At 40.8% G+C, this 10,516-nt stretch overlaps 1 protein-coding gene across 1 annotated transcript; it reads right to left on the bottom strand.

Annotated features, from left to right (window-relative positions):
• Window positions 1-3,798: 3,798 nt before the first annotated feature.
• rnf167 (ring finger protein 167) lies at window positions 3,799-10,221 on the bottom strand. The gene is made up of 10 exons (XM_056593550.1): window positions 10,110-10,221; window positions 9,324-9,451; window positions 9,088-9,168; window positions 8,866-9,000; window positions 8,599-8,686; window positions 8,150-8,240; window positions 7,796-7,901; window positions 7,393-7,486; window positions 6,731-6,811; window positions 3,799-6,436 (listed from the first exon to the last, which is right to left on the bottom strand). Exons 2-10 carry the CDS (start codon window positions 9,423-9,425, stop codon window positions 5,982-5,984), a joined length of 1,233 nt encoding a protein of 410 aa, XP_056449525.1. The 5' UTR covers window positions 9,426-9,451; window positions 10,110-10,221; the 3' UTR covers window positions 3,799-5,981.
• Between the last annotated feature and the right edge of the window lie 295 nt (window positions 10,222-10,516).

The following is a 10,516-nucleotide window of genomic DNA, read 5'->3' as shown; positions in this document are numbered from 1 at the left end:
AGACATTTCAATATGCTGTTTGACTAGGAGTAGACCATAGTTACATTATTACCCATAAGTGGATTTCTTTATTTGCTTGCTGTAGGCAAGCCTACTATCATGGGAGACATTAAACATATGTTTAAAGGTAGTATAATCGTTATCTTGCCTATAGGAATGAAATAAAGTGTGGAAAAAGAGTCAACGAAGGACTACACTGTGAGGGACATCCACATACTTAACTCATTTAAAACCTTCCGGTGCCCCTGAGATTAACCTTGGACACGCAGCTGACTCCAAATTGACCCCTAAAAGCTGTAAACCTCTCTATACCTGGATTACCCCCATCCTGACAGGACAAGACGGGGAGGGCTTTATGATGGCCACAAAGAAGAAGGGAGCCCTCTTCATTCTTGTTCTCATTTAACTTATACTTACTTATGTGTTAAGTTCAATTAGTTAATGTGACTATCAAAGTTGAATATTATCTGCTTTATGAATGTATTCCACAATCACATACGGTGGTATTGTTGTCCATTGGATGAATATATGCTTATTGTCTGAATAGAAGGGATTTTTGTTGTGCTCTTCCATGTCCCGTCTTTATCCTTAGGCTTCTATGTGATAGAAGCATTGTTTTTCTTTTATTATACTGAGATGTGTTTATTATTCCTCTTCAAATCCAAGCTCACATCCATCACAGGTGTTTGCTTCGCCATTCTTGCTCGAAGGTCCCACAACCTCCAGAAGTGTCTCCAACCAGAGCGGTGTGGGGCAGGGAGGGAAAAAACTGGAACACACCCTCATTGTGTTCCTCCACTCAATCATTTAGTATTGTTTTTTTTATTGCAAGAAATTAGAAATAATTATGCTTAAGTTCCACTGATTAACTTTTCCACAATACAAATAATTTACATTCAACACCAATCCAAATTACGCAAATACAAAATCGTAATGTACACCTGTACAGAACACTATCTACTACATTATCGCTATCTATGCACTGATCATTCTGAGGCATTTCATATTTCACGTTTATTTTGTTACACCTTTCTTTGTCCTTGCTCTGAATTTCCATTGCTTCCTCATGTAATCCAGAAGAACGCTAGGCCAGACACGCGTGCCTGTTGGTCGGTCTCCCAGGACAACCTCAAGCACATCCTGGGCCCGTTGTGGAGCGCTCCGGCCATCTCTAGATTCTCCCTCCAATCCACAATTCCTCCCTGACTGGTCCCGGCAGATGGAGAAGATGTTCTGGTGAAAGGCATAATCTGAAATAACCTATTATCAGCACAAACATAATGGTGAGTAATGAAAGGATGAATGAACGGTATGAATATATCAATATAGATAACACATTTACCAACACGTTATAGACACTAGAATATAGTATGCATTGCATTATACAAAATAGTTGTAGTGGAAATTTGGTATTCAGTTTGCATCAAGTAGGCCTGGGCTACACTGATTCAGACTGTAAAAAAGATGTTCAACTCCATAATGAGCCATTCAGACCCGCATTGAATGTGCTGTGTATCTGCTTATCTCTCGCCACCTCTTTATACTGAACAACCTCAAATAAAATTAAGTGGGTTTGATGACTTTATCTCATAAATAAGTAGGCCTATTATATCTGCACAAGTATATTTATATCTACACACTCACATCTGCACACACCAACTGTTCACACAAATTGTGAATATTTTCTACTCAAAAAGAAGCATTGCTGTATAATTGTCACAACTTGACACGGTTACAAGATAGTAAAGTGCCGTGAGTTTGAAACTCCCAGTATCTGCATCTGAATTGAATTCACAGTAAGCTTTGGTTAGAAAGTGTCTCCTCTGAATAATTTAGTAGTAAAATTATGTAATAATCCCAAGTCCCTTTTTCAGCATTGGTACATCCAATATAAGAAGACAACATTAGAGATGGTCACCAACCTGTTCCTGGAGGAGCTCTTCAGAGGAGAGCACTACTGACGAGGAGACTAGCAGCAGAAGAAGCAAACAGGACCCCGGTCTACAACACCAGGAAGGCAAGGAGCCAGACATCTCTGTTCCCAACCACTAACGACTTCAGTAAAGAGTTTAAATTTGCCCAAGCCTCAAGCTACATGAAATTAGGATGACGTGGACAAGAACATGGTTTTTTTCGTCCTTGGTAAAGTTTTCATTGTTCCCAGGTATTGCAAACGACGGATTAGTCTCATATAATGTCAACTTTCATGCTGAATGAATGCCCATATGCTATTCACCTTATCAGCCTTTGATAAGAAAATGAAACCATGAACTATTGTTCTCACACATTCTGGAGGCACACACATCCTGCTAATTGAGATATACATGCAAACAGCTACTGAGCCAGCACATTATGGGAAAGTAGTCCTCCAATCAGCACCTGCTATTCTTTGCCTGAAAGGTGCCAAGCTGGGTCATGCAGAGCCCTAATGGAAACCTTGTTTGTATGCAAGGATTAAGAGCGCTGCCTAATCAGCCGCTGAAGGTCTCCGCATTACACACCAAGAGCTCATTAAAAAGGAGGAAAAAGCTTTGATATCTTATGGGCAGAAGTTAGGGCCTGAGTGTGAGGAGACCCTGTTTTCAGGTTGAGAGGCATCAGAGATCAGAGAAGGGAGGACTGTCAGGTTTTGGGAGGAGATCAAGTGTTATTAAGTCAATAGTGAACGGTGAGCTGCTATGTAGACACATGGAACACTTCCAAATGGAAGCCAGCGGAGAACCTACAATGGCCATCCTAACCGTTAACATATATTAATCAATATTAATGTATTTTTGGTCATTTTGAATCCAAGACATAGCGTGACCAGCAAACTACATTTGAGCATTTTATATCTCAAACTATTATGATATATATATAGATATATACATATATAGCTATATATGATTGTCAAAAAATAAAAAATTATACATATATATGTAACGATACACAAACTCACGATTCGGTTTGTATCACGATTTTTGACCCACGGTTCGATACATCCCACGATTTTTTTAATTTAAAAAGCATTTTATTTAAACAACAATATAACAATTAACTTAACTTAACATTTAATAACAAATAATTTGGAACACTGAACAGATTTGAACAGAAAGAATACTATTAAAGTATAGCTAAATTAATAAATAAATAACCAAAGATTGCAGTTGGAGGATGCTTGCAGGTAGGCAAAAACCCTCAACTAGTTTGGTTGGTTTAGTCAAATATCCTATTAGCGCTCCTTATTAGACTATGTAGCTTAAATAATGAGGCCGTATAGAATGCAACATGTTTAATATCCTAACTTTCAATAGATGGGAAAAAACGTCTAACACGAACGTCGCAATAACGACTCATAGTGTTACGAGTAGCGTAGGCCTATGTGTGTGCGTGAGAATGGCAGTGTGCGTATGTGTGTGTGTGTGAGTGACGTCAGAACGAGTCCGGTAGAATAAAGAACCCATCCTGTCAATAATCGGTGGCCGCTTCATTCTGACCTATAAGTAGACAAACTGCCGGTCAAATCACACAAAACAATAGAGACAGGGATCACAAAGTCAATTTTTTTCGCGCTTGGCCCACTCTGGATAAATGTCGTTGATATCGCCTATGAGGACTTCGACAAATTATTAGCAAATTTCAATCTGACAATTTGACCGGAGAGTTAGAAAGGGCGTATCGCGCTTCTGCCTTCTCACACCGCGAGACAGGTTCGTGGCTCTGAGTTTCGCGATTTCGGTTTCGATACGCGTATCGTTACAGCCCTAAATATATATATATATATATATATATATATATATATATATATATATATATATATATAAAAAGTCATACACACACCCACACAATACTTGAATTACCTTAAATAATCATTCTCAATCATGTAATTTTTAATTAGTCAACATAACGTAAATCATTATATTATTTTATGCTTTATGATAGTGACACAGACAGAAAGGTATGGGAGAGAGAGGGTTGGTACAAGCTCTACCCGGTGAGTCATCGGGACGCCCCCTAAATCATTCTTCATGCATTTTTCAACAAGCCGTTGAGTAGCAATTATGTCGGAAGCATAAAAAAATAAATATTTGCCCTCTTCCTTTTCATTCCGAAAGGTGTCAGACAGAACGAGATCAATTCAACCACATTGAACCAACAACACTCAAAGATGCAGTTGGATTTAGGTTATACAAAACGGTTAGACTTAGAAAAAGCTATTTACTGGAGTTAAAAAACAACATGCTATAATTTTTCTTTTCTTTTTTTCAATTTAAGCAGCATTAAGCTGTGAGTGGCACCAGGGAAGTACCCAGGAGTGTGTGTGTACTTGTTCTCCTGATGGTCCAAAACAGACATCTACTATACATAAATGTTTCTTATCCTAGCTAGAAAACGTTAAAATGTGTGGTTATGTTATCCTCCCATTGATATACACCCATTACCCTCCCCCTTCTCCAGCCTACCACTCCAAGTGGTAGGCTGCATTAGCAGTTTAATCTTAAATCTCGAAGCAGCTACACCATGTTGCAGTCAGTTTACGGCCCATCAGAATGATTTCAACAGGTGATGCTGAGTGTTCCTCCAAGCCGCATCACAAAAAGTGCAAGAATGTTGTGTCAATCAAGACTGAGTTAAAGATTTGTGTTGGCAGTAGAAATGGCTGGCAAGCAGTCAGATAACAGTTGACTGGAATGTGTCTGATGCTAACTTCCTGTTTGTTTGTTTTTATTACGAACGGGCTACGTAGTCACTGCCGACGTACACCCGTAAATTTTGTCTCTTCCATTTGCAAATAATAAATTGCAGTTCCTTTCTTACAGTTAAAAAAAATTCTATGGTTATACATTTTGCAGAAGTCCACCAAAAATGTAGTAACATTGCAGTTTTTATGATTATGCATTCTCAAATGCATAATGAAAAAAAAAAGAAAATCTGTTTCACAGGCTGCACCATTTACAAACCCACTAACGTTTCTAATACAGATGACACATTGGATCAATCTAAGAAATTATTTATGTACACAGATCATTAACAGACTCAATAGTGTTGAGTAAAAGCCACAGAACTGTTAACTATAGGAACTCCATTACTATGCAATACCTTTTAACCATTTACAAAGGCTTGAAAACAATACTAACACGTTAGAGTATGAATAACAATTAAAAGAAAGTGTTAAAAACATAGATATCCTGGGGACATCATGATGTTACATTTTAGTTAAAAAAATAGTTTGGAGCTGAAAATGGTCCAGAAAACCCTTATATTGTCTCGGTTGGTGCTTATGGAAATTCCTTCCCGTAGACAATTGCTTTCTCCATAATTTTTACCAGCACTGAATTTTTTTAGTTTAGATTCATCTGTTCCAAATGTATCCCCATTACCAGCCTTAATAAGTTGTGTATTCAATAAAAACAGAAAACTTTTTACCAAATATTGACCGACTTCAATAACACAAGAAAAATCTGAAATGTTAAATATTTCTGATACATTGCACAGTTTCTAAAATAATTACACAAGGGCCAGGTATCAGCAAAGAGTATCGCCGACATTTAGGTGTAATCCATTATTTTCTTTACATTATTGCTTATACTACCTCAAACCCATTTGTCATTTGATTAATCAGGCTTAGGATAAATTACAGGTTTACTTCACGTGTGATACGATCGCTACATATATCCATACGTGTCAGTGGTAGTGGTGGTGGTTCAATTAAACAGTTGCTTTGGCTCTATGAAATATTCGATGAATGCGTCAAAAAACAGATTACAGATTATCGGGGTTAGTATTCTGACACAATCACACCAAAGTGACGAGTGTTCTTCCAAAATCTCCACAGCTAAAGACGGGGTCACGAGTGACGACTACACATCCACGCGCACGGACTGCTAGAGGCTGCGGGGAGGGGAGGGGCCTCTAGACGGAATCCCCGTCAGGACAAAACGACCTAGGAGGCTCGGGACCAGAGTAGACCAGGGGCTTGTGCGTGCGCCCCCCCCCCCCCTTCAGACGTTCAGCCCACCTGTCCCCAAGAGCCGGGCGGTGTCGTCTTCGGTGGGCTGCGCGACCTCCCCGGCGCCCTCGCCCTCCGAGTCTGAGCTCTCCTCGGGGGAGTAGTAGCCTTGGTAGCCCCCCAGCAGTGGGGAGTCACAGCGGGGGGACGGCGCCAGGCACTGGGCGGTGGTCACGGTGACCGTGGCGCAGTAGGAGCTGGCCAGGCTGCCGGACGGGGAGCCGGGGTTGGAGGGCCGGAGCAGCGGCGTGCGCTCCGAGTCGCCTTCGGCGCCGCCGCCGCCCTCAGGGTCCCGGCGCCGGGCGGTCACCACCTCCTCCTCCTCCTCCTCCTCCTCGGATTCGGACTCGGGGTGGTCCGGGTGGGGCCGGGTGACGCGCTGCTTGCACACGGGGCAGGTCTTCTTGCTCTGCGTGAGCCATGGATCCACACACTTGGAGTGGTAGGCTGGAGAAGGGGGAGGATGGTGGGTGTATATCAATGGGAGAGGAATGGATGTCTCTGAACATACTTGGCGTTATGCACCCAGGGCTGTGCAAGCAGAAAAATAATAATCATGTTCATTAAATTTGAGACAACCTTTCAGTGTTCAAGGACTCCTCAAAATTGGTCGTTCCAAAAAATACGAATAATTATCACAAAATAGACAATTTAATAACGCAATAGTCAAACCAACTGTGCTTTTTTGCAAAAATGATAAACACCGTAGAAAATGCAAAGCACAGTGAATAAGTGAATTACCATGAGAACACGGCAATACCCTCAGCTTGTCTCCGTCTTCGTAGTCATCCAGACAGATTGCACAAACATCGTAGTCATCACCTAAAAAAGATCACAGATCAAATACATCATATGTAAAATATCATCAATGGTAATGCAACTCTGCCATGTAACATATCACACATACAAGGCAGATTTGAATTGAAAGAAGCATGCTCAGTCCAATCCAAACTGTAAAACATAATCCTAAATAACGTGGCGCTAAGAACCGAGAATGGCCCTTGAACCATGTTTATTGCTAGGAAGTAAAGATACTGTAGATGAACACCAAAAAACATGAATATAATGTAAAAAACTGTGTGTGTGTGTGTGTGTGTGTGTGTGTGTGTGTGTGTGTGTGTGTGTGTGTGTGTGTGTGTGTGTGTGTGTGTGTGTGTGTGTGTGTGTGTGTGTGTGTGTGTGTGTGTGTGTGTCTGTGTGTGTGTCTGTTTCCGTAGAACAGGCGACGGAAAAATCATGGACTACTCCAAGGCCAATGTATCTTGTGGGTTAATCACATGGAAATTACATTAGTTATTTCTAGGAATTTCCAGGAAATGTCCAGCAATTCTCCCAGTAATAAGCAGAATAATCAATAGCCGTGTATAAGCATGCGGATGACCTGGTTGAGGCCAAAAGGTTACCTTTTCTAAACTTGTGGATTGGAAGGCGCTTCAGTTGCTCCTTGGACAGGCGATTCCTCCTCAAACGTTTTCTGTACTGCACACAGCGTACAACCTGATTAAATTAGTCAGAAGAAAGAAAATATTAATACAGGACAATTTACCTATTTGATCATAGCAAAAGAAAAAAATATCTTTAATATAGATTCATTGAATTAATCTATATTATATAGTTTCGCTTGAATTATTGAAATGAAGTACATTAACCACAATATTATATAATTTATTGAGATGCACGTGTATAAATATTTCTCACTACATTTTGAAGGAAAAATCTATTAACTCAATGGTGAGGTGTACCCTCCAGAACAACCCGCAAGGCCATTGAAAATCATCACCATGGTAACACAACTGGGCCACATACCATGACGAGGCCCATAACCAGCATGATGAGGCCCACCACTCCCGTGAAGGGAATGAGATAGTACACAAGCGGGAAAGCCACCTCCAGCCTCAGAATCACATAAGCCCTGGGAACACAAGCAGCAACACATTACACAGGGTTACCACAGGTTGAGATATTTAAGGGCATGTCAACCGGATTTGCCTGCTGTGGCAAATCCAAGCTTTGTCTAATGTGTTGTGATAATTAAATAATCTTAAAAAATACATTTTTCAATACCTTAAATCATGGATTTAATAAAAAAAATTAAAAAAAGGAAACAAAAACAATAACGGCGAAGGTTTCAAACAGGCCCTCGTGGGCCTATGCACTTACCCTTCATCTGGAATTATATGTTTCCGGAGAACTTGGGAGGCATAGTAGCTGGTGAACACTGCAGGGATGTCGATCTCCTCCGCGATGGTTTCTACAGGCAGATCAGAGTAGAGCCTACCATCGACAATATACACAACCTGACCGCAAGAAGACTTCTTAATGAATATGTCTATTTCTTATGTGTATTTGCATTTACTGACTTAACTGTTTAACTTTCATGCAATTTATTTTTGTATTTTTATGATTCACAATGATGACTAGAAAAATTGTGACAGAGACAATTATTCAGATCATTAAGAACACTTTGAATCTGTTTGAAGCCAAGCGGTGGTCGTAGATCCCCTCCAGGCCAACTTGGTTCCCTCTTGGTTCTAAAGGCCAGTTTGGTGGGAGCCCACTAGGGGAAAGAGGACCAATGAATGAAATACATTTGCTAGGGAAGGCCTCACCATTGCTGGCGTTCATATTGAGCAGGACGTCCGAGTACATGTTGTGGATGATGACAGCACTATAGCCAGCCTGCTGGGCATGAAGGACCTAGGAAAAAAAATCATAGACTTATTATTTTACTGTACTTGTGTACCGAGCGGCCATCTTGGTTATGTACAAATAAACTAAAATATTTTTGGTCACACACACACACACACACACACACACACACACACACACACACAATAATAAAAGCTGTCTGATTTAAATTTGAAGCAATGACTGACCTTTATGTCGAAGTTACATTCATAACGTTTGATCAGAACTATGAACTTAGTGAGGTTGGCATTGCCTTGGGGGGGCAATGGGGCTGGCTCTATTGCTGAACAGGCATTCATTGGACGAGACGCCACTAACACACCCTGACGGACAGAAGGAAACACATTAGCATTATGAGGGGATCAGAACAATCGTTTGGCTCTGATCATGTTTCTCTTCTTCTTTCGTACCCTTAGACCCTGTTGGGGGAGCTCGGAGCCAAACAACGCCGGCAGGTCCTCGAACAACGATGCGCTCATATTCACATAATGCTATAATATACCGGAGAAGGAAGGAGAGTAATAACAATTAAAAAGAAGAACATGCGGAAAAAATATATCCATATCCAAGCAATATGAGTAATAAATGCTATTGTATATGCTACAATATCATACTATTGATTATGCATGCAAGGGAAAGGACTCACCGCGTAGATGTAGGCGTGCGTAGGTGAGGGTGTCAATGTGCAGCAAAGAGCCAGACAAAGGCCCAGCCGAGCGCCGATGTCCCACACCCCAGAATCCACCATTCTGCCTTCCCAAAGGTGCTACCGAACTGTGGGAAATCATGGAAGAGAAAGAAGCACATGTAGATTTTGTACGCGGATACCATGACATTGTAACACTACACTAAGATCATCCCCCCACACGAGGCGTGCATCTATTTTACAAAACGTGATTATTTATCCTGAGTATTATCACATTTTCAGTGCCTGTGGGAACCTAATTGTGACCTTCACTTCCTGTTCCCGGTTCTGGATCTTATCGGTTTATTGGGGCGGCAACACGTGAAATGTAAACAACACATCTGAATAGCTGATATGCATGTAGAGTCTTGGTTGATGGTAAAAACAACATTAAAACCACTTATTAACGAGACTACACAGCGTGTGTTGGGGTCCTGTTCCTGATGATATCAGTGGCTAGTTAGGTCCTGTTGCATGTCCCCCTTAGCGATAAACCACAGCGAAACAACCCGTTAATCACACTGTTTCAGGTACAAATGAGACATATAAACTGTATTTCGAAGTACAACTTTGAAACCAGAGGATGTGGATTACAGTTAACGTTAGCTAAGGCTCATCTAGCAAGGAGCCGAGCAACACACAACCCGAACCCAACCGAATGGTCACATCGTCACATTTGGATAAATATACGTCAACCTATAAAAACACTGATTGATTACAGAGAACGCCGTCCTTTAGTTGGCATACCTTAAATTTGAGTCGCGTTAACTTTGTTGTGGTTGTTGTTGTTTCTTCTTCTAGTTCTTCCTTGTTTGTGTGATGGGTTTGGGTGTTGAGGTCGTGTTAATACAACACCCTACTGCCCCTGCTGGTCCGGAGCAGAACAGCTGCCATATTTTTTATTTAACCTTTATTTATTCAGGGTAGGCCAATGAGAGCACGCTCTCTTTTTCACCGACGCCCTGATAACAAGATACAAATAAAAAAGAGAATTACAAATGTGCAATAGATATAAACAGTAGGTCAACCAAACAGAACAACATTTCAATACATATAAATACACAAATACAATGGGACAATTAAGAATGATATTTAAAACACGAGCAAACCTTATTTAACGCGACTTCAATAATCCCCTAACCTCGATTGAGATA

This window comes from Gadus chalcogrammus, chromosome 7, assembly GCF_026213295.1.
Source record: "Gadus chalcogrammus isolate NIFS_2021 chromosome 7, NIFS_Gcha_1.0, whole genome shotgun sequence".
Lineage (NCBI taxonomy): Eukaryota > Metazoa > Chordata > Actinopteri > Gadiformes > Gadidae > Gadus > Gadus chalcogrammus.
This window is presented reverse-complemented; position numbering and strand designations above follow the sequence as displayed.